The sequence below is a fragment of the Pisolithus orientalis genome, assembly GCF_024613125.1.
Source record: "Pisolithus orientalis strain OTSU chromosome Unknown F5J12scaffold_18, whole genome shotgun sequence".
Classification (NCBI taxonomy): Eukaryota; Fungi; Basidiomycota; class Agaricomycetes; order Boletales; family Pisolithaceae; genus Pisolithus; species Pisolithus orientalis.
In genome coordinates, this window is record NW_026260799.1 from 149,492 (window position 1) to 172,061 (window position 22,570).

General features: G+C 48.0%; 4 protein-coding genes across 4 annotated transcripts; 2 read left to right on the forward strand and 2 right to left on the reverse strand.

The window, feature by feature from the left end:
* Positions 1 to 1,709: 1,709 nt before the first annotated feature.
* F5J12DRAFT_943246 (uncharacterized protein) lies at positions 1,710 to 2,639 on the reverse strand (the record flags this gene model as incomplete). Its single annotated transcript, XM_051749711.1, has 3 exons — positions 2,246 to 2,639; positions 1,919 to 2,053; positions 1,710 to 1,882 (listed from the first exon to the last, which is right to left on the reverse strand). Exons 1-3 carry the CDS (start codon positions 2,424 to 2,426, stop codon positions 1,710 to 1,712), a joined length of 489 nt encoding a protein of 162 aa, XP_051599000.1. The 5' UTR covers positions 2,427 to 2,639.
* A 1,187-nt stretch (positions 2,640 to 3,826) lies between these two features.
* Positions 3,827 to 9,876, forward strand: F5J12DRAFT_722506 (P-loop containing nucleoside triphosphate hydrolase protein; the record flags this gene model as incomplete). The annotated part of the gene is given in 30 exon segments (XM_051741380.1): positions 3,827 to 4,333; positions 4,383 to 4,555; positions 4,606 to 4,656; positions 4,704 to 4,766; positions 4,819 to 4,921; positions 4,967 to 5,234; positions 5,287 to 5,326; positions 5,378 to 5,622; positions 5,678 to 5,799; positions 5,848 to 5,873; positions 5,928 to 5,973; positions 6,027 to 6,371; positions 6,423 to 6,506; positions 6,526 to 6,722; positions 6,779 to 6,811; positions 6,865 to 6,934; positions 6,992 to 7,060; positions 7,110 to 7,375; positions 7,425 to 7,506; positions 7,555 to 7,864; positions 7,915 to 8,032; positions 8,092 to 8,326; positions 8,382 to 8,590; positions 8,641 to 8,884; positions 8,934 to 9,014; positions 9,065 to 9,079; positions 9,128 to 9,176; positions 9,226 to 9,555; positions 9,618 to 9,679; positions 9,730 to 9,876. The coding sequence occupies 30 exon segments, from the start codon at positions 3,827 to 3,829 to the stop codon at positions 9,874 to 9,876; spliced, it is 4,590 nt and encodes a 1,529-aa protein (XP_051599001.1).
* A 489-nt stretch (positions 9,877 to 10,365) lies between these two features.
* F5J12DRAFT_893650 (heterokaryon incompatibility protein-domain-containing protein) lies at positions 10,366 to 15,240 on the reverse strand (the record flags this gene model as incomplete). Its single annotated transcript, XM_051747677.1, has 18 exons — positions 10,366 to 10,501; positions 10,567 to 10,643; positions 10,705 to 10,767; positions 10,836 to 10,871; positions 10,923 to 11,028; positions 11,086 to 11,142; positions 11,195 to 11,247; positions 11,300 to 11,490; positions 11,545 to 11,626; positions 11,683 to 11,763; positions 11,906 to 11,933; positions 11,996 to 12,110; positions 12,161 to 12,572; positions 12,624 to 12,749; positions 12,804 to 14,538; positions 14,596 to 14,603; positions 14,659 to 14,769; positions 15,082 to 15,240. The coding sequence occupies 18 exons, from the start codon at positions 15,238 to 15,240 to the stop codon at positions 10,366 to 10,368; spliced, it is 3,576 nt and encodes a 1,191-aa protein (XP_051599002.1).
* A 611-nt stretch (positions 15,241 to 15,851) lies between these two features.
* F5J12DRAFT_838043 (P-loop containing nucleoside triphosphate hydrolase protein) lies at positions 15,852 to 22,569 on the forward strand. The gene is made up of 30 exons (XM_051746020.1): positions 15,852 to 16,929; positions 16,982 to 17,154; positions 17,204 to 17,254; positions 17,303 to 17,365; positions 17,419 to 17,512; positions 17,571 to 17,841; positions 17,899 to 17,938; positions 18,000 to 18,244; positions 18,299 to 18,420; positions 18,469 to 18,494; positions 18,546 to 18,591; positions 18,641 to 18,824; positions 18,887 to 19,005; positions 19,053 to 19,315; positions 19,372 to 19,404; positions 19,454 to 19,523; positions 19,580 to 19,648; positions 19,699 to 19,970; positions 20,020 to 20,101; positions 20,152 to 20,458; positions 20,509 to 20,623; positions 20,681 to 20,915; positions 20,967 to 21,175; positions 21,226 to 21,487; positions 21,540 to 21,620; positions 21,671 to 21,685; positions 21,737 to 21,785; positions 21,838 to 22,167; positions 22,228 to 22,289; positions 22,338 to 22,569. The coding sequence occupies exons 1-30, from the start codon at positions 16,282 to 16,284 to the stop codon at positions 22,467 to 22,469; spliced, it is 4,668 nt and encodes a 1,555-aa protein (XP_051599003.1). The 5' UTR covers positions 15,852 to 16,281; the 3' UTR covers positions 22,470 to 22,569.
* The last annotated feature ends 1 nt before the right edge of the window (position 22,570 follows it).

The following is a 22,570-nucleotide window of genomic DNA, read 5'->3' on the forward strand; positions in this document are numbered from 1 at the left end:
TCTGCCCATATTGTTATCACTCATAGTTGATGAAGTTTTAACAGCAGCAGCACTGATCCGATCTGTGGTGTGTGTTGAATTGGCAAGGGAGTTTTCTATTTCTGGGCTCATGGTTTCCAGCTTGGTGCTGATGCCACTCCTCATCAATAACACGTTTCACCTTCTCATACCTGACACACTTAGACTCAAGAGTCACTAAGGAGATCATGGTGGCATCATACCCATTCTTGGTGAGTTCCACTCATAGATAAGGTTGGCAGCACCTCCAGAATGCTAACACAACCTCACACTTGCCTATGTCTCCAACAGTGTCTGCTATTTCTTGGAGTCAGTGCAAGAAGTCCAATACTGAATGGTGATCCTGATGGCATGCATCAAATTTATCATGTTGCTGCATCCAGAAATCTGCTGGGAATATGTAGTCAAAGAGTGCCTTGAAAAATTCAGTGAGGGAATATTGTTTTCTCAAACCTAGGATGTCCCTTTTGTAGAACTGGTAAGCATGCCCACTCAAGTATTTTCCAGCAATATGGATACTCTTTTTGTGGTTCAAGCATGTGAGTTGTACCCAATCACAAAGCTCCCAACACCATTTCTTGAATAGTCCAACCTGAACTTTGCCTTTGTATGTGAACAGTGGGTCTTCCTTGAGGAATGCCTGCTGATACCTCAGTTTGTTCAACTTAGCCCAGTAGCATCGCTTCTTCTCGTGCTTCCATGCCTTTGTTTGATCTGAATCAGCTGTGATTGTGCTAGATGGTTCCTCTCCTAGGAAGTCAGACCAAAATGAGGACAAACCATCTGAGTTCGAGGAGTCATCAGTCAAAGATGAAGAGTCAGATGAATCCCTGGGCACAATTGGTCTGCGAGGTGGGCCTCCACTACCTGGGAAGGGGTTCCTGCTACCCTCCCTGCCACCAGATCTGAAATCTGATGAGTCTGGGTCATCATCATCAGGGTCCCCATGCATTGCTCTCAGAAGCATGCTCTGGTGGGGAAACACACTCATTGCACAGGCTAATGGGGTGGTTCTATGGCCAGATACATCAGCATACTCTTTCTTCTCATTTGGTAATGTCAGGCCTTTATGTGTCTTATCATTCATGAAGTTGAGCAAGTTCACAGCTTCACATCAGGAAATTAACACTTTACTATTTTTGACCTTTTTGTGACTTTTTGTGACTTTTTTGTGACTATTGTGATTATTTGTGACTTGTTGGGAAGGAACCTACTATCTGTACTTTTTTTTTGACCATATACAGCATTTTGAAGAATGAAAAGAGAACAGAATCTATTGAGACAACTAAGTGATGATATATCTGAGCCAAGAAACTAGAAAATGTCTGAAAATTCAGAGATATTGAGCCATTGGTGTGATGCACACTGTCTGAGAGAAAAATCACAATATCTCCTTGGAACCTCCATCAATTTGAATGTATGTGGTATCTACTGAAAGCTATGAATTATGTGGTTTGAACAAGACCAAAATCAGCAGGAAAAGAAAAGTGCAGCCATGCCTGCAGGACATGGGTAATGATAGTAGATTCCTTCCCAAAAAGCCACATTAGTCACAAAAAGTCAAAAATAGTAAAGTGTTATTTTCCTGATGCAATATTCTCTTTCTGTTCTGGTCTGAGCCCAGACAATCCTATTCTTGCTTTGTTGCAAATATTCTCCTTTCTTAGAGAATTAATAATAGCTTGCTGCTCTCAAATGATTGTCATTGGGTCATCATCACCACTGTCATGTGGGAGGATGAAGGGTAAGTCATTCTCATATGCTTTGACAGCTCCACCATCTTTGATTGCATGGCCCTTCCCTTTTTTGGATGACACAACATGTGGTTCACCCATCATTGAGCTGCTATCAACTTGTGGCTGTGCTGCTATGGGTCAAGTCCATTCCTATGGGATCTCACCAAGGTAAGAGTCATCTTCCTCAAACATGGACCAGTCCAGCTGTCTCACTGGTGCTGGTGTATATTCCTTCATGTGCAGTATGTCCAGCCTTACCCGCTCTTTGGGTTTCTCTGGTTGATAGCTCTCATTCCATACTACAGGCCTTCATAGTTTAAATTTATTAGCAGGAGCTGGTGTCTGTACCAAATCAAGATCCTCATTCATTTGCAACTCAGCATCCATCTCAACTACTGTGTCAAGGTGATGGCACTGGACACTGTCATTGTTTCCAGTGCCCATCAGTTCTTGGACAATGCAAACTGAAAATAATGCATATCCATCTGTACCACAGTCTGGAGACTCAGGAACTGTGGGAGAGGTCACCTGACAGATTTGCATCTCATCAGTGATGCTCTCCCCATTCTGCTCAGTCTCACCAAATAACCAGGGGCCATTTGCCATGGGTTCCATGGTCAAGCACCAATGCTTTATCTCACTTTTGACACTAGCTGGAGTAAAGGAAAACATGTTCAGCAAGTTGCAACTAGGTGACTACACACTCAGTTGATCAGACCAAGATGGAGTTTGACATCATCACGAAGGGTTTTGACTAGAGGGAGTAGAGCAAAGAGAGAGGGAAGAGGTAGTTCAAAATATGTGATGGTCACAGGACTTGGTCACACTAGTAAGAGTGTTTCCATCAAAAGGTCTCAAGCATCATTCATCAGAACTGGCCAAGGGTCTCTCGATAAAAAACTGCGCCCTCCTACCTACTACATGAGTCTTTATATACCTACGTACACAAAGGACTGTACTAAAGAGGAAGTATTAAGGCTGATATATTGTACTTGGTTCCGTTGTCGTATCCGCGGGAGCGCGGGTCGTTACAGATTAGAGGTTCGATGACAGAAACACCTAATAAACGGACCAATTCGTATCACGTGCGACGGAAGCTGAGATCTGAGAGTTCACGTCGTCGGCACTTTTGTTCTTGTTTCGTTTGACATCTAGGACACCTCCATTCACCTGGGCATTCTTCCCCGCGCGTGCGCCATGCTTCTACGATATACCTTTCACGCTCTTATCTGCCCATGTTCGAATGTTCGAATGCACTTGAGATGAAATGTCGTTCAGCAACATTGCGAGTGTGTACCTTGTCGGAATCGTCGAGTTCTAGACCGATGTGGTGATGGTTGTGGAGACACAAGATCAGGTGGGGTGTTCTGGTCTTACGACCGAAACTAATGAGACAGTCGGGGTATGGTGACATGCGTAGGGCGCGCGTGAGGGTCGACGTGAGATCGGAGCCTGCTAGGGAACCCGGTGATTTCCGAGCTCTCCACGATGGCCAGTCTCTGAGGACGTCTCTGGGGCAATCCGTGTATCACGCGTCACGCTCGGTATCGAACGAGTGGGCTATTTCCGATCGCTGTAAATTAATGAAATGCAGCAAAGTGCAGCTCCGCAGCAAGCCTGCCTTAAAGGGAAGGATTAAGGCCGCCGTTGGCGCCGACGCCTACGCCCTCACCTAATTTGTGGAAATCGCGCTGTGGGCGTAGGCGCCAGCTTTGAGCGACCCTCTATTCGCACTTATTAAACTCCAGTATATATTATCCTATAGGAAGTCATCCATTACTGGCCGGCCCAAACCTCGGGTCACAGATTAGGGCAAGGTGTTATTCGGCCATCACTCATCATCAAGCACAAGTATTACTCTGATGGGCTCACGAAAGATCGACCACCAGCTGGGCCCAAGTATACGGCATACGACATCAGAAGGTGGAATTCGGATCCGATTGATGATTCAATATTTAACGCTCGACAGGCGCTGGCTCCCATATGTGTACATATAATCTACGGTGACCCTCAACAGCCAACCTCATCTTGTTTCCCGCTTGTGGTGGGGCCCATCCTTCAGATCTTCAGATATGTCCGATACTAATGTGCAGTCCTTCTGGAGCGCAATCATACCTGGACTGCTTTCGAACTTGGCTCGGTCTCATCACAATCAAGAAGGCGTTATTCAGCCCAGATGGTTCTTTCGCCGTTGGCGTCTCCTACTTCTCATTTTTATCGCTCTTCTCCAAGTCTTTGCTTGGATAGCCCTCGGCATATATCACTTGGTCACAGACAAGGACGACTTCCGAACCACGAGCTTTTCCATCGTGATTGGCACGATGTGGCTATACAATCTTCTGAAGCCTGTACTTAGTCCAAGACGCACCGCATATATCGACCTTTTCGTCCTCTATACTATTCTCCTGGGCTTCGGTGTCATCCGTATCGGAATTTCCATTTACCATTTCGGAGCCGCTCCTCTTACGATTCTGGAATGGATCGGCATGTCCCTCAATCTCATGGCGATCACTGCAGGTCTGGGGGTCATATGTACCATGCCACTGACAAATCCACCTGACGACCTTCGGCGAGAAATCGTGAGTAATATCCAACCACCGTCAGCAAGCTGACTTTAGTTGTCAACAGTATGTCCGGCGTTCACCCGAGGATTACGCCAGTATCTTTGAGTGGGCCACTTATAGCTGGGTATACCCCCTCATCAAAATTGGAAACACTAGGGAAATGAAACCCGAAGATGTTTGGGATCTAACCCCAGCTATGCAGTCCGAATCGATCTTCAAAGAATTCAGCACTACCAGGTAGGCTTAGTTCAGCACGAACAATATACATGTCTCTGAGTAACTCGCAGAGCGGAAACACTTTGCCGACGATTGTGGGCCCCCAACTTCAGTGACCTGTGGTTCGTTGTTCCCTGGTACACAAGTTGAAGTTTACTGATTTCTGCAGTCTTGACATCCTCCTCACTATAGTCACCGTGCTGCTGAGTTATGCCGCGCCCTATTTCCTGTAGTGAGTACTACAGTTCACGGTCGATTACTCCGTTTTGAATGCATATCCTCAGCCAAATTTTAAATCTGATTGAGAACCCTACCCGAGAAAGCCGTTCGAAGGCCTATGCACTGGCGTTAGTTGCATTTGTTTGTGCTGTGTTGAAGGCACGTCGGGTTGTCGTCCCTCTCCTCTCATCCAACTGTAACTCACCATCGCAGGGCGAAGCTGATGCCCAACATCTTTTTTTCGGCAGGCGTGCCTCAGTCCGTGTTAGCACGCAGCTCACGAATGCGATCTACGACAAGGCACTCAAGCAATCCGGTGTTACGATGCAAGAGCCAGCGTCCGAGACCGGTCCTGCTGTGGCCTCCCCCAACTCCAATCATCCCAAACGAGGCGCAGGTGGTGGGAAGATCGTCAGTTTGGCGGCGATAGATGCTAACAAGGTTTCCGCCATCATTGCGAGCGCTTATCTTCTTTACGGAGGTATGTCGAACCTCCTCTCGAAATGACAGGCGCCGTAACAGGTCATCGAAAGGTCCTTTGGAAACCATCCTTGCGTGCATTGGGTTGTACATGTGTGTTCTTTTAAATTTGACAGTCTGTCAATTAATTTACTTGCATCCTAGGCTTTTGGGTTCTGCAGCATATGCAGGTCTTGTGGTTATGTTGTGTGCTTGGGCACTTCATATTTGCATCGCACAACGGCAGGCTCGTTCCCGAGGAGAACTTTCGGCGTCCCGTGATCGGCGTATGTCTGCGCTCTATGAGCTGATCAATGCCGTCCGGTTCATTAAGTTCTTCTCGTTGGAAGATGATTGGATTAAACGAGTCCAACGTGCCCGAAGCGCAGAGATGGATTGGTTAGAGCGATGTTGGTGTCTGTCGTGGTGCCAGGCTGTATGAGCTAACCTACATTGCATGGCCAGTCCGGATGAAATCTGTGCTGTCGACCATAGTATGGACAGCAGCTCCTGTGCTAGTATCCGTCGTCTCTTTCTTTGTTTATGTCGACCGGGGTTATCAATTAACACCTTCAGTTGCGTTTACGGTAAGATTAGATATGTGTGTTTCAACACGGGCTGACTGTTTTGCGTAGACTATTGCTTTGATGAGCATGCTCCGGTGTGCAATCACTAGTTCAGCGATTCGATTAGGCTTCTGACTTTCACCCTATAGACAACCCCTGAATGTCTTCCCCAATTTTCTCGTGCAAGTTCTTGAGGTGTACCCTGATTTTGACCGTTTCTGTTTGAATCAACTTACGGGTGCTTACAGGCCCGGCTATCTCTCGAGCGTATCGAAGCATTCCTCAACGAGGAGGAATTGTCTGATCTGCCCAGCGGGTGCCCAGAAGAGACCGATGATACCATTGCTGTCAAGAAAGGTCGCTTCAAGTGGAAGAAGGTTTCAAATGAAAACATACACCTATCGCAAGAACAAAATACCGTGCAACTGACTTTACCAACCGGACGAAACGAAGCTACTCCTTCGGTTTGTCCAGGGAAAAATGCGTTGACGGATGGGAATCGCTTCGAATTAAGAGATATTAACGTGTGTTTCCCAAAGGGCGAGTTATCACTCGTCACGGGACCCACGGGGTGTGGCAAGACTGCACTGCTGGTAGGCATTGATTAGAGTGCATGAATAGCTTTTGAATATCCAGGTACTCAGTTGGCATTGTTGGGGCAATTGGCCATGGTCAAAGGAACACTCGTGAAGCCCGGGGGTATGTTCAACGCACTTTCGACAGCAGAGGTGGTGTGCCTTCTGATAGCCATTGCGAACCTCCTATTTAGCGGCGATTTCGTATGCTGCGCAGATTCCGTGGCTGCACAGCGGAACAGTCAAGGAGAACATCCTGTTTGGATCCCAATATGACGAAGGGAGGTACGATAATGTGGTGGAGCGCTGCGCATTGCGTTCCGATCTTAACCAGTTGCCGGAGGGCGACCAAACACAAGTTGGTGATAGGTAGGTTGACTTATGCACTTGAGGTTGCACCACACTGACTCGCATATTATCTAAAGGGGTGTGAATCTATCAGGAGGACAGAAGGCTCGGTATGCTGGTTACTTGGTTTGGCGGCTTATGTCTTGACTGGATTCTCATGCAGGATTGCCCTGGCGCGGGCAGTCTATGCTCAAACCCAGTACGTTTTGCTGGACGATCCCTTCAGCGCGATTGTACGTATCAAATGTTGTCCTTTCTCAACTCTACTTTACCATTTAAGCCCTCTACAGGATACCCAAACATTGCGCTACTTGTACGAGCGGCTGTTTTGTGGACCACTTTTAGCGGGCCGTACCGTAGTAAGTACACGAGGATGGCGAGTTCACACCCCTTAATTTTTTTGAGTAGGTCCTCGTTACCCATTACGTTGGGCTTGTTCTCCCGAAGGCAAACTATATAGTTTGCATGCAAAACGGCCAGATCATCACCAAAGGTCCTGTAAAGGATCTACGGGAAGAAGGACGTCTGCCTCCGATATTGCAGAATTTGACAGGAGAGTCTCAGGACGTCCAAATACACCAACTGGTAACTGGTGATGGTTCCAGGCAGCAGATACCGGACGAGAGTCCAGGAGGTGTTGCGTTCTCCCCCTATAAGACCTATGGCCAAACGTCGTACGTAATTAACTGCTGCTCTGGCGGAGAAACACTCAACGTAGAGTAGACCCCGCTGGATGTGGATTGCTTTTGTTTGTTTGGTCGTGATGTCACAATGTATGGGCGTGGCTGAGAAGCTTTGGATACGGGTTCTCATTTTTCTTCACCCAGACCTCGATACTGATTCGAAAACACAGGAATGGGAGAAAGCCTACGGTAATAACCAGGCAGGCTCTCTGGTGTGGTACGAATTGAGCAGGAATGCTTTCCTTGATTCAGTCAGCAACACCTATCAACAGACCCTAGCGCTTCTTCCCGACGCGAGCGATCGCCCACTCCTCTATGTCGCGCTTTATGCACTAATTGCTTTCATCATGGCTGTTTCTAGTGTTGTGTCAACCATAGTGTTGTACACCGCAACTCGAAAAGCATCATGTTCACTGTTTTCTCGCCTGCTGGAAGATATCGTCCACGCTTCCCTGCCTTGGCATGACACAACACCTAGAGGTAAGGAGTCCCGCCCCTCCGCATACACCTCTCGCAGTTATGATTTGTAGGTCAAATTCTAGACCGCTTTAGCAAAGATATGCAAGCGATTGACGTTACCCTCTCTAATGATGTGGCTACCGTTGCTGGTGCTTCTGTCAACTTCATTGCAGCTGTTTTTACTGTCCTGTGCGTGGGATTCGTGATAACGGCTAAAATTCAACGTGATTAACTACATTCACTTTTAGGGCATTCTTTCCTGCGTTCGTCATTCCAGCAGCATTTTTTGCCTTCTGCTACCATTTCGTCGGGACACAATATTTAACTGTCAACCGAAAATTGCTTCGAATGGAGTCAACTTCCCGGTCTCTTATCTTTTCTGCCTTTGGAGAGCTTCTGGATGGTATCGTGACGATACAGGCACTTAGGTCTGCACATCGCTTCATGGAAGATTTTCATCGGAAGGTGGATGTCGCCAATAAGGTTCGTTATCCGGCTCCGGGTTATCACAGCCGGCTGATTGTACCACCCCTTCAAGATGCACTACAACTCCTGGATAACGAATAGATGGCTACTCTTTAACTGTGATGTCCTTGGGGCATGCGCAGTGTTAGCAACTACGTTACTCGCGTTATCTGAGCATGTCGATGCAGGAACAGCCGGCCTCTGTATGACCAGTGCAATGCTTTTCTCGATGAGCATGTATCTCGTCTGCCGATTCGGGGCGTCCCTCGGGCTTGAGTTGAAGTAAGTTCCTGTCTCTACTCTCTGATGTATCTTTCATTCTCCTGCAATAGTGCCGTAGTGCGAGTGGCGGAATGCTTGAGTACCATTGAAGACCCCCAAGCTATCAGTCAACATGGCGGATTTCCCGATCACCTATCCAACCTGTCCGTGGAGAAGCTCTGCGCCAAATACCCTTCACGCCCAGAGCCTGTCTTAAAGAACGTCTCATTCACCTTGAATGTACCCGAACGCATTGCTATTGTCGGGCGAACGGGAAGCGGAAGGTCCACGCTGGTCAACAGCATATTACGATTCGTAAGAGCCCCTCGATTTTGCCCTCGTTGGATGTTGACTGTCGACTTAGATCAACCTATCGGGCGGTCGTGTTGTGATAGGCGGGATTGATTTTTCAACAATTGATGCTCGTACTCTGAGATTACACATAGTGAGCTTTCCCTGTCGTCGATAAGGTCCATGCTCAGTGACACCTTCCAGACCTATATCCCTGAGGTACTAGTACTCATCTTCTAAGAATATATTGTGTTTGATCGCATTTAGGATGCCACGTTGTTCTCCGGAACACTACGAGAGAATGTAGACCCACTCCGTCCGTTGTGAAACACTTTTTCCAAGATATAGCACTGATTCACATACAGATAAGCATGAGGACGATGACTGTCTCAATGCCCTTCGCAGCGTTAGGTTACTACGCGATAACGACCACGCCTGGCGCAGTTCGAACGAGTCGAGGTGCGGTGAGAATGACACGAACTCGAGGGCTCCAATCACGTTGGATACCCAAGTCGTCCCTGGAGGTGCCAACTTTTCGCTCGGGGAACGGCAACTTATTGCTATGGCTCGTGCCTTGTTGAGACGGGATTCTATCGTTATTCTTGATGAAGCGACAAGTAGCGTCGACTTCGAGACCGACGCAGCAATACAAGAAACTCTCCGCAAGGAGTTTAAAACTTCTTTGGTTATCAATGGTAAGTGCTCTTTCCGCACTTTTTTTCGGCTGACGACAAACCGCAAATGCCTGCGGCCGCAGTTGCACATAGGCTGAGCACAATAGTTGACTACGACCGTGTAATCGTCCTGAAAGACGGACAGGTGAACTACTTCATCCACAACCTATCATTGGCTGACCGATGGCTTGTAAGGTTGCCGAGTTTGACACGCCACTCAAATTGATCAAGAAAGACGGCGGCGTCTTTAAGAATATGTGTCTCGATAGCGAGTCATACGCTGACATACGGGCTGCCATACTGGGAAAGGTGAAGAAGGACCGGCAAAAGGAGCAGTCATAATCTTTGCTAGCTTACTTCCTACCATTACTGCCCTCGGCTTGCCCTCTCAGGCTGAATATTGAAGTCTCGAACAACTCGATACTGTTTTCCTCCTAAATGACTGATTGATCATAATATTTATAATTCAGGTGTTTAAAGCCAAGCATTGTGAAGTTATTCTCGTAAGGGTGTTTCCGCTGTGATTAACTCACATAACTTGACTATTTGATGCACGAGGCATTCTTGTCAGGGAGAAGGTGAATGCGAGAGTATATGTGCATAGGTGGGAAGCAGCATATATGGACAAGAGCGATGAAACATGGAAATGACGAGGGAAACTGGCCGAAGAAAAAGAATGCAAGGACAATACAAGACCAAAATGGGACAGTATGTAAGGCTCAGCTGGGTGAGTATGGAAGGGCTTGCCTTACAATTTAATTACAGAGAACCTTAATAGTAAGAATGTGGATAGCGTGCCCTTAACAAGACCAAAGGGCTTCTACCACATGCCTACATAACCTGGTTGTTGGCCATGTTCTTCCAGTGCACTCGCAGCTCTAGTTTCTTGTGACCCAAAGTTGGCACAGCTAGTGCAGAATGCAGTAAGTCGTATTTCGAAGTGCGTGCTTCGGCATCGGCCATGATCCTGATTTGGTAACACAAGCATTCAGCATTACAGTCGCCATCACGTTACATCACAACTGTACCCACCGCCGCAAATGAGCCTGATCGTCATTTACAGGTTCAGCGAGAGCTTCTTGGAATATCGCTCTGATTTCATGCAGAGCCTGGAAACAGCAGTGCAAAAGTACAGCACACTTCCTTCGTAACAATTGCAGCGTCACATACCTGCCCTCGTGCCTCCGCCACTTGGTAGGACAGCTTTTCGTTTCTTACAATGCAATCGACCACCTGATCAATATCAAGTACCATTTACAAGGATAGCTTAGGTAGCTTGCCTTCTCTGGCACATGGCCAACTTCCAGACGAATACCCTCCCAGCACAGCCATAGGATCTAAAACATAGAAATGCCAGCTCAGAAGAGTTGACTTGGGATTGTTCTCACCTTCCCCGTGATATCTTCTTCTAGCGCTCGTTTTTCGTCCTCATTGTTCGACGCACTGAGTTTCGCCTGCAAGCTTTTTATCTGTTGCAACTCTGGACTAACACAACTGTAGTGCAAAACAGCATTAATAGACTACTCCACCCACGGTAAATATAGTACTTACCAGGCGTAGTCAATACTGCATTTTACCCTGTCTGCCTTAACTGCCTTGTCATGTGCCCTAATACACAACAGTTGCAAAGTGACGGACAAATCAGGATGAAGGTGCCCACGATACACCAGAGTGCAAGCACGCATCGACAATGCGGTAATACTCCTTAAGCACCTGTTTTGCAAGAGTTAGCAAAATCAGATTGACTCGCATTGCGAACTCAAACCCTAAAACCAAGAGTTTTTGATATAGATACTGCCTCCTGCTTCATTTTTTCTCTATTGGGGCACTCAAGAGTTGGCTTGTCAGTCTGGGTAACCTTTAGCATTTGCTCTACTACAGCCCCAACACGTAGGTCCTGCGCTGTGTTGAGTTCCTTGTCATCAGCTAGATTGCGGGATCTTGTGGAAGGTGTGTCTTATAACAAGTTGAGTGGTTGGCACCTGGAAAAACCTAGCGTGTAGATCTCACCTTTCGCCCTTGCTGAAGGAGGTTCACAGCTTGACTGAAGTCCTAAGAGTGATACAAACTCCTGGAGGGTGATATCACCAACCTAGTGTTTAGCGCAGCATAAATATGTGAGACACCCAAGAAGCCAAGCGGACTCACATAATTTCGCAAATACTTAACACCAAACATATTCGAGAAAAGCTCGAGTGCGTTCTTAGCATCGCCGCCCAACTGTCCTACCTGTCGGCACATTTATGAAAAGTTCGCCCACTGAGGGAAAAAAGCTCGCCATTGAGCCGCTTGCACTTTCAATTGCTGCACATGGATGCTACGGATGATGGTGAACCAGCTCCATTATCGAGTAGTTTACGGCCAAACATACCGAGTTCAGTAGGACGTAGAACTGTTTGCTAGATTATGGGAGTATCATCAGCCACTCCAACAGGAAGACTATTTCACGCTACGAATTCACCGAATTTCTCTAAACAATTCTTTCCTCCCTGTATCGGCTGTGTCTCGACGCCACACTTGGGGCTGGGCAATGCTATACAAGGCGGGAATGCTAGTTGATTCCGTAGATCCAGATTCTAACGCGCAGGTTCTGAACAACGAGCTATCATAGAGCACAGAAACTCACGACTTTCTGAGGGCCCGCTTTCGCCTGTCTCATTCTTCCCAGTCCACTCACTGCCGGGATTAGTTGTTCTGTATGCTGAGCATTGTACGACTGTCGTCACTAGGTATTTGTCCGCAAGGCGAGTAGACAAGGCTTTCAGGAGTAGCACGAGTTGTCGGCTGTTTGGAAGCGACAAGCCGATTGGTCGGCGCAAAACCAACGCGGGTCTAGTGGACAGACTAGTGAATGTTTCTACGAGGTCGCCTATTTCATCTCTCCCATCAAAACTGGAAACCATCCGCTTGAATTGGCGATGGACGGAATTCGCTGTGTCAATATCGAGCGTATCTGGCAGTAACTCGAGATCTTCGAAAATATTGCCTTTATGTGTAAAGCCTTCACTGTTGTAGTCCCAATCGCCATAGTCACCAAGCTGCTTTCATCAGGTTAAACGGGACTCCAACAAGGACATATTGATACTTACCGCGATCTTCTGGGTAGCACATTCCAGAAACTGTACATCAATCCCATCAACGAGTAACCAGTGCCCATGGTTGTTGGCACTATCAACTTTCAGGAGACCGGACATGGAAAGGCCGTCCGTAGCGTTCTGTTGCGGCAGTCAGTCAGTTCCCCAACCATGCAAAGAGCTTGAGAAACTGACCGCAGTAGTCTTCCACTTGAGGGGCCCATAACAGCACCCAGTGCATTGGTCAACGTCAATGGTGACTGTGGTGTAGCCTTCTTTCCATTCGCCATAAATGATCTTTGCAGCATAAATCGACCGCGGTAGGTGGGCATGCTTGATATAGCAGTCGACTTCTGTTCTAAAGGGGGACCAGAGTAGTCGATGTTGTTCATGAGGCATGTGTCTAGCAAGCTTTGCACGCGCGTTCCACAACTGTGTATGGACTTTCTTGGCATAATCCTCCGGCCGTAAGTCACTGTCCCCTTCATCGTCACACACGACATGTACCCATTGTTCACGAAAGTAGTACCCAAGCCCAACCGCAAAGCGAGCTTTGACCTTGGCGCTGGAATACACCATGACAATTAGATCACTTGTTAGCGACGATAATGCAACGCAGTCCCCATTGATGACAGGGGGGAAAGCGCCGCAGCGAGTAAAACCGTAGTGAGGCATTGTCCTCTCGTCAAGCGTGATAATGCAACATTTCGGGTCCCGATGACAGGCGAGATAGAGATCGCTAAATTCTGGAATTTTCTGAGAAATATTGGTCGCACCGAAAGCTCTATAATAGTTGGACCCGCGGGACTCCAAGTCGATGGTGAGCAGAGTGCCGTCACGTTGCATGCATGCCAATGTTGCTCTATAGATGGTTGGGAAGTCGTTATATGGAGTAAGTGGCATGCATATTTCGATACCTCCATTGGTGACGGTATATTTGTGAAGTTGTTGGGCGCTAGCAGGGCGCCATTCCCCAGGGATGTCACGCTTGTCGAACTGAAGTTGTTGTTTGAGGGATTTGATGAAATCATCCGGTCCTACCATCCTGACCTCATGACAATCCTGAAAGTAGCTTGGATCATCTGCCAGAACCAGTCCGGACCGCCGGATTCTACCACGGGGGTCCCAAGCAAAGATGCTTTGGTCGTTGGACACCCGGATGATTTGTAACTGTAAGCGCTGAAATGCTTTGTTGCCCTCTCCGTACAACATGGGCATATTCACGCCAAATAATCCCAACAAGGAATATGCCCGATCTTCAACCCGAGTCGTTTTCCGATCTGCAGCCCAAGACATTATTTGGGCCACGCAAACCTGACTCGGAGATAGGGCACCCTTCAACACACTCTCCGGGATCCGTGTAATTTTGTGCAGAGTAGACGCGTGCTTTTGCTTGCTGCCCAGAGGTGCCCATTCCTTATTGAAGAACTGAACATCTGTCGGGGCTATCAGCTCCTGGAGTGTCCAACCGCGCGAGAACCACTCGGGCCATCCAGTAGAATTGTTGTACGTCTCATTGTCTTGTTTCGTAGGAAAGGTCCGCCTTTCGACGTCGTGGAGGTACGCGTAACACTTCTTCGAGTTTTCGTACCATCGGTACATGGAACGGATGGCCTCGGAGAGCTCTGAACTGCTGCGCCTATCGATACAGCACGTATCGACCCATAGCCACCTGAAACCATCCTTCGCGGCGTGCTCGCAGCTCTTGACAATCTTGCGGTAGCCTTGGTGCTCCCTGACTTTGTTCCTCTCCTCCTTCGTCATGGTATTCAGTTTGACCATCTCATCATAGTTGACCTCCTCTCCCCAGCGATGCGATAGTATGGCGTATTCGATGCCTTCATCGACAAACTCTTCCAAAACGTTGGGGTGGATCGTGTCTTTCCCACTCTCGATAGAAAAAACAGCTTGTACATTAAGCAGCCGTATCCTACGAGTATTCATATCAGTACAAACCCAGATTCAGCCGCGACCAGACAAGACGTACATCTTCCCCTAGCAGGAATGGCACCACGTCGCGGGAAATTCTCCGGCCGGTTGGGGGATTAACTTCAGTGGCGAAGGACTCAAAGAAGAAGTAGCACAGTTCTGGAGACGATAGATGTGGGTAGAGGTACAGAGATGCCAATTTAATATTAACAGGAAGCTGGGATCCATGCGGCTACTGGAGCATGTTAAAGCGTGTTCACAGAGCATTACATCGTGTTGCAAACCGCAAGGCGTTGGCAGCCTCTGTTATTTGATCGGAGGGTTGCGAAAGATATCAGCAACGCCTTGACCAAAGTAGTCTCCATTTCCATTGGCAAACCTGAACCTTAGGACGAAACCAGGTCTATTATCGCACCTGCGGATAGTCATTGCCTGGTTGGCAACATCCACCAGGGGGAGCTCGGCTGTGTAGGAACCTGCAGATTACCACGAGTCCCGTCAACGCCTCGATTGGTAGGTAATGGTCATTTGCGATCAAACATACGAAGAAGTTTTTAGTCGACGTTCGTTGCACGTTGTCCCTAGTCAAGCTCCGCCATACGGCAGGCACATGTGCATGGGAGAGGGACAACGCATCTAAATCCTCACTCTCCGGAATGATGAAAACCTCACTTGATCTTGCCTCACGGCCAACTAGGCGCATGTTTGCTGGAGCGCTAAGAGAGACTTACTATCTCCTCCTTGTAGTGAGCAAGGGCTGCCACCTGCTTCGTGGACCAAGTCTTCTTACACAGCCTTTCTTGAATACGAAATACATCGCAGGTACGCACCGGGGGCTTCATAGTCGTCTCAAGCTTCATATTTTTGACCCTGCTCCTTCCCTTCCTTGCTGTTCACTGACCAGTCTGTTGTGACAAAGAGTAAGAAGGATAATATCTATTATATCAAGTATGTTTGGTGATCGATCAGTGGGGTTGGCGTGACTACTTGAACAGGGTATGTATGAGGGACAGCATCTTATGTAATAGTTAGGTAATCAGTTTGTTCGTACATTACCACTAGAACGCTGAGTTTACGCAATGGACAACGGACGCTATTGGTAGGGAGTGCGCCGTAGACTACACTCATCCACCAGGACACTGACTGTGCACAAGAGATGATGGACATGAAACTTATCTCCCGTCGCCGTGTGTTTGTGTCGTTGAAAGAGGCAGGAAGACGGAGGCGCAAGCAAGGTTAGCGCCGACGCAGGCGGCACTTCCCGAGTATATGTATTCGGTCGAAAACTTTCAAGCCCCACCTAACTTTGTCAGAGCCAAATCGACTCGCGATCAGGTCTGTCATTGGTTAACCCTTGTTATTAACCCGTGGGATGAAGTCCCTGAACCCTGTGGCAGGGGTGGGACGGATAAGCCTTGCGCAGAACGAGGCAACCCGAAGAACATCGCCTTTGATGGCGACCGGCGTCGCGTGTCACCTCTACTTACTCGTGTTCGAACCGTGCCATTTGAATGGGACGAATCAATATGGATATATATATCCCAGGGGACATAGTGGTGGAATCAATCCGTCAGACTAGTCTATCGCCGACGAGGACACATGGATCAACACGCGGTGTCTTATCGCGAAGGAACCACACAATGCCCATGAGGGGTCAACGATTTTCCTCGGACGCCGTGTATTTAGCTATTGCCACTCCCAGTCTACAAACACATTTCTCCTGCATGCCTTGCACACGACGACGATGAAGCTTCCTACTGGTTGCACCGAGGGGAATCTCTTTGACATATACGACGCATGCGTGCAGTCATTCTGGACCGCGTTCGTACCTGCATTCCTCATTATTATCTTCAGTTTGGTCTCGCTCGTTCCTTCGTTACTCCTAACCAGATCCTTTCATGATACCATTCTGGCGCGGTTCCGACCGGAAGAGGCTGAAGCACACGCGACCCCTGAAAATGATGACACTGATGATGATACTCGCCCCACGCGATTGATTCTCCAGTGGCGTCTCCCGTTTCTTATTTTCGTTACCTTGCTTCAAGCTTTAGCTTGGATAACCCTTGGAATATACCACTCTGTCGGCGACGAGGACAATTCTGGAATCGCAGTTTTTTCCGCGTTGACTGGCATTACGTGGCTCTGCATTGCTTTGAGGCCTGTACTCTGCCGAAAACCATCCGCATATGTCCACCTCTTCATCCTTTACGCTACTCATCTCATCATTGGCGTCGTTCGTACTGTAGTCCTCGTATCTCATCTTCAGACCACTCGCTCTGCGGCTCTGGAGGGGATCTGGATGAGTTTTAACCTCGCAATGGTCGGTACCGGTTTCGCGATAACCTCCAGGATGCCGCTAAAATTTCCATCTTCCGCCGCGCTGCAAGAACTTGTGAGTGAAGTACTCATTCAGTATTGCACAGCTTGACATGGGATGTTGACAGTATGTCAAGCGCTCGCCGGAGGATTATGCCAGTATCTTCGAGTGGGCAACTTACAGCTGGGTGTATCCTCTTGTCGAACGTGGAAACACTTTCGAGATGAAACCCGAGGACGTTTGGAGTCTAACCCCTAGTATGCAGTCCAGACCCATCTTCACTAAATTCAGCACTATCAAGTAGGTAGGTCTCAGAGTGAAAACTTCTACGTGTCTGATTAACGCGAAGACAGCCAACGCTTTTCCGCCGATTGGTGGTGGCCAATTCCAGTGACTTCCTGTTAGTTGTTCTCCCGTCCAAAAGTCGAAATCCCTCTGATCTCTGCAGTCTCGATATCGCCCTCACCACACTCACCGTAATATTGAGTTATGCCGCGCCATGTTTCCTCTAGTGCGTGCTACACTTCATGGTCGGTTATCCCGCCTTACAGTCCGTGTCCTTAGCCGAATTTTAAAATTGGTCGAGAACCCTACACTAGAAGGTCGCTCAGAGGTGTATGTTTTGGCATTGATCGCGTTCGTTTGTGCGTTGTTGAAGGTACGTTGAAATATGGTCACTGTCATGCTCTTCGCTCGTTTGATGACACATTTTTTAGGGCCAAGCCGAAACCCAGCATCTCTATTTCGACACACGTGCCTCAGCCCGCATTAACGTACAGCTCATGAATACGATCTGTGACAAGGTGCTCAAAAGGAGTTGTTCTGGTATGACGAAGGAGCTGGGGTTTGAAGCTGGACCTGAAGCCAGCTCATCTAATTCCAATCCTCCCAAACCAGACACAGACTGTGGGAAGATTGTCAACTTGATGGCGGTAGATGTCAACAAGGTTTCCGCAGCAGTTTCAAGCGCTTATATTCTCTATGGAGGTATGTCGGCTATCATTTCGACATGCGGCGGATTCCATGATAAAAAATACTTGAAAGGTGCTTTGGAGATTACTCTGACTTGCGTCACAATGCATGGGTATGTTTTTCTCTTGTTTTCGAATGCCTTTCAGTCAACCCGTTGCCTCACTGCCTCATAGCCTTTTAGGTTCCGCCGCATTCGCGGGCTTTCTGGTGATGTTTGTTGTCTGGATACTTCACATCTACATCACCCGAGCGCACACTCGTCTCCAAAGAGGTCTTTCAGCGTCCCGTGACCGGCGCATGTCCGTCGTCCATGAACTTGTAAATGTTAACAGATTCATCAAGTTCTTTTCGTGGGAGGACCATTGGATTGAACAGGTCAAGTATGCACGCGGCGAGGAGATGGATTGGATGAAACGATGTGGGTGGTTGCCATGCTACTATTATGTACTGTGCCAACTGGATGCACCATCAGCTCGCATGAACTCCGTCCTATCCGCTATAGCGGGGATAGTTGCTCCTCTGCTGGTATCCTCCGTCTTCTTCTTCGTTTATATCAAACAAGGCGAACAGTTAACTCCTTCTGTTGCTTTTACGGTAGGATCCACTACACGTGTTCAAACGTAGGCTGATCGTTCTGCCCAGACGATTGTTCTCATGGACATGCTTCGGTTTGTGGTCGTTTTAGTTCTGCACGGGAACCACTTCATCTTTATTCTTAGACAATCTCTGATTCTCTTCCCCGATTTCACCCTGCCCGTCTTTGAAGTGAGTCACCATCTAGCTCCCTTTATCGGAACTAGCTCATACGTGACAGTGCTATGTATCCCTCGAACGTATCGAAGCGTTCCTCAACGAGGAAAGATTCAATTGTGTCTACTCACCCAACAAGCACTGTGTTGCAACTGACACGCCTGATGATGGTCTTGCCATTGAAGTTGGTCACTTCACGTGGAACACTACTTCACATCTAGAATCGGACGTACCTTCACAACTGGATGGCAAGTGATTGCACAGACCGCCGTCAGGTGAAGGAACTGAAGTTGGTTTTTCGGCCGGACAGGGAAATCCATGCTGAAACAGACCAATAATTTTGAATTACAAGATATCAATGTGCGCTTTCCTGAGGGCAAATTATCTCTTGTTACGGGACCGACGGGGTGTGGCAAGACAGTATTAATGGTAGATATTCACTGGCGCACATGAATAGCTTTTGAATGCTTCTTCAGCTGGCATTGTTGGGAGAAATGACGGCGATTGAAGGAAAACCCATAACACCCAAGGGTATATCTCAAATGGACAGATCTCGTCATTCAGGCGCAATTTCGTATGCTGCTCAGATTCCGTGGATCCAATATGGAACGATCAGGGAGAACATCTTGTTTGGATATCCGTATGACGGGCAAAGATATGAAGATGTACTGACGCGATGTGCGCTGGGTCCTGATCTTGATAGCTTGGAAAATGGTGACCAAACGTTGGTCGGCGATAGGTGGGTGGACTCCCGCGTCCCGCCCTACAATGCACTTACTGGCGTGTTACCCGTAGAGGATCGAATTTATCAGCCGGACAGGAGGCTCGGTCTGTTGTCTACGCACTTTGATGGTAATATTACTGAATCACCATGCAGGATTGCCCTGGCTCGGGCTGTCTATGCCCAGACCAAATATGTTTTGTTAGATGATCCTTTCAGTGCTGTTGTACGTGCCAAAGGTTGTCCTTCATAATATTGCTTTCCCACGTGTGCGTGCTGCAGGACGCTCAGACATCGCGCTATTTGTACGACAGGTTATTTTGTAGCCCACTCCTGGAGGGCCGCACCGTGGTGGGTATCACGATACGTTTAACTTTCGGTCGCCTGAAAGTTCGTTCCAGATCCTTGTAACCCATCACATCACACTCTTTCTGTCCACGGCAAGTTATATAGTACATATACTTGATGGTCGAATCTCTACCCAGGGCTACGTGAGGGATCTCCAGGCCTCTGGTCGTTTACCTTTCGTGCGACATCGGTTGCTCCAGGAAGATCAGGACGCTGAAGTATACCAAGGGATGAGTCGCCAACGGGACGAGACGCAGACCCCGCATGAGTCCGCCTTCAGTAGACAGATCGCGTTCTCTACTTACAAGACATATTTTCAAACAGCGTGCGCAGTTCGTTGCTATTTTGGGCATAAACACTAAAACTTTACACAGATCTTCCTGGATGTGGGGTGCTTTTGTTTTGCTGATAGTGCTTTCACAAAGTGTGGGAGTGGTCGAAAAGTTCTGGATACGAGTTCGTACTGTTCTCATACCCAGGCACTCGATCCTTATTTGAGAGCACAGGAATGGGGCCGTGCTTATGGTAGTAATGGCCTGACAGGTGATCTAGTGTGGTATGGTTTGAGCAAGAAAACCTCCTTCCTTGATCCTGTTAGCAACACGTATCAGCGGATCTTGGCATTCATTCCCGATGGAAGCGGCCACCCACTCTTTTATGTCATGGTTTATGCAGCAATAGGTTTCATTATGGTTTTATGCAGGGTTGCGGCATCCGTGACACTGTATATCACTACTTCGAAAGTGTCGGTTTCGCTCTTTGATCGTCTGCTAGAACGCGTGGTCCGGGCTGATCTGCCTTTGCCCCCGAGAAGTAAGACATCCAGCCCTTTTGCATACGTTTCTCTCAGTTACCATATGCAGGTCAGATTCTCAGTAGCTTTAGCAAGGACATGCATGCGATCGATGCTAACCCTGATTGCCTGAATATGGTCGGCAATGCCTTCCTCAACGCCATTGTGGCTGTCATAACTGTCATGTGCGTTGCATCTGCGTCACCGATGAGGCTATGGTGAGTGACCAAGTTCGATTTTAGGGCATCCTGTCCTGCGTTTGTCTTCCCCGCGATAATTATCGCCTTCTGCTACCAATTTGTTGCAACACGATATCTGAATATACACCGACAACTGCTTCGAATGGAATCAGCGTTTCGGGTGCCCATCGTTTGTGCCCTTGAGGAACTTCTGGACGGCATCGTGACCATACGAGCGTTTCAAGCCGAACGTCGTTTCGTGGACGCATTTCATGAGAAACTTGACGTCGCTAACAAGGTTCGTGTTCCGGTTTTGAGTTGTTTTATGAGTTTGATCGTTCTCTCCAAGATGTACTACAACGCCTCGCTGACCAACATATGGCTGCTTTTTCATCACGACGTTCTTGGGGCACTTGCAGTGTTCGTGACTACGTTACTGGTATTGTCCCAGCACGTGGGGCCAGGAACAGCCGGTCTCTGTATATCTACCACAATGCTTTTCACGACGAGTATGTATGTCGTCTGTCGATTCGGTGCCTCCGTCGAATTCGAATTGAAGTAAGTTCCCGCTTCCGCCCCCTCGACGCGTCTTCATTCTCCTGCGCTAGTGCCGTGGAGCGGGTAGTGGAATATTTGGATATCCCCAAAGATCACTCAGCCATCGTTGAATCTAAAAGACCTCCTGCCTATTGGCCATCCAACACGAACACCTCGTTCCTATCGGTGGAGGGTCTCTCCGTCAGATACGGACCTAGCTTGCCGCTCGTCCTTAACAACGTCTCATTTACCTTAAAGGGACGCGAACGTATTGGTATTATCGGGCGAACCGGGAGTGGGCGATCTACACTGATTAGCAGCTTACTACGATTGGTGAGATATCTGAGTTCGGAACCCTTTGTTGGATATTGACTATTGAATTTAGCTCAACCCTGCAGATGGTCGTATTGTGATAGACGGAATTGATATTGCGACGATTAGTGTTCATGATTTGAGATCACGGATAGTGAGCTTTCAGTGTCCTTGAGAAGGTCCGCACTCAATGGCACTTTCCAGACGTATATCCCCGAGGTATTAACATTTATGCTGAAAGGAGTTCATGGTGTCAAACATTGTATATAGGACACTGGACTGTTCTCAGGAACACTACGGGATAACATCGATCCATTCTGTCGGTGGTGGTTTATTCTTTCGGAAATGATAGCACTGACTGGCTTTTCCAGGCGAGCACGAGGAGAAAGACTGTTTCGATGCCCTTCGCCATGTTCAGTTACTGAGTGACGACAGACAAGTCCAAGATAGTTCAAGCGGGTCGTGGCAGGCCGACTGTGGTGCCAGCTCAAGAACTACAATTACTTTGGATACCCAAGTTGCTCCTGGAGGTGCCAACTTTTCGCTTGGCGAACGGCGACTTATTGCTATGGCCCGCGCGTTACTGAGACGAAATTCAAGCATTGTCGTTTACGAAGCAACAAACAGCTTCGACCCCGATACCGACGCAAAGATACAAGAGATTCTCCGTGAGCGGTTTAAGCATGTTTTGTTAATAACTGGTGAGCACTCGTATCACGCCTTCGCTTGGCGGCTAACAGGTTGGTTGCCGATCACCGTAGTTGCGAGCAGGCTGAGCACAATAATTGACTATGATCGATTAATTGTCCTAAAAGACGGAAGAGTGAGCTTCTTATAACGTGACCATATGAGAAGGCTAATTGCCCGCAAGGTTGTTGAGTTCGATACACCACTAAATTTGATCAACAGGGAGGGTGGTGTCTTCCATGAAATGTGCCATAGTAGTCAGTTACACGCAGAGCTGGAGGTTGCTCTATTAGCAAAGATGATCAGAGATAGATAAGGTTTTCTGTAGTTGTGCTCTATGTTATCGCTCTGTCAGGGACAATATCGGTGCTATCTGGGAATGCCATGTACAGAGAGGTTATGATATTGTTCTTCCAC

What these genes read in the sequence shown, in the direction of transcription:
- F5J12DRAFT_838043 (XM_051746020.1), top strand. Translation starts at nt 16,282, where the DNA reads ATGAAGCTTCCTACTGGTTGCACCGAGGGGAATCTCTTTGACATATAC. An exon ending in AAGACATATTTTCAAACAGC is followed by an intron (nt 19,971 to 20,019) that starts GTGCGCAGTTCG and finishes AACTTTACACAG; the next exon opens with ATCTTCCTGGATGTGGGGTG. An exon ending in TCTGCCTTTGCCCCCGAGAA is followed by an intron (nt 20,459 to 20,508) that starts GTAAGACATCCA and finishes TACCATATGCAG; the next exon opens with GTCAGATTCTCAGTAGCTTT.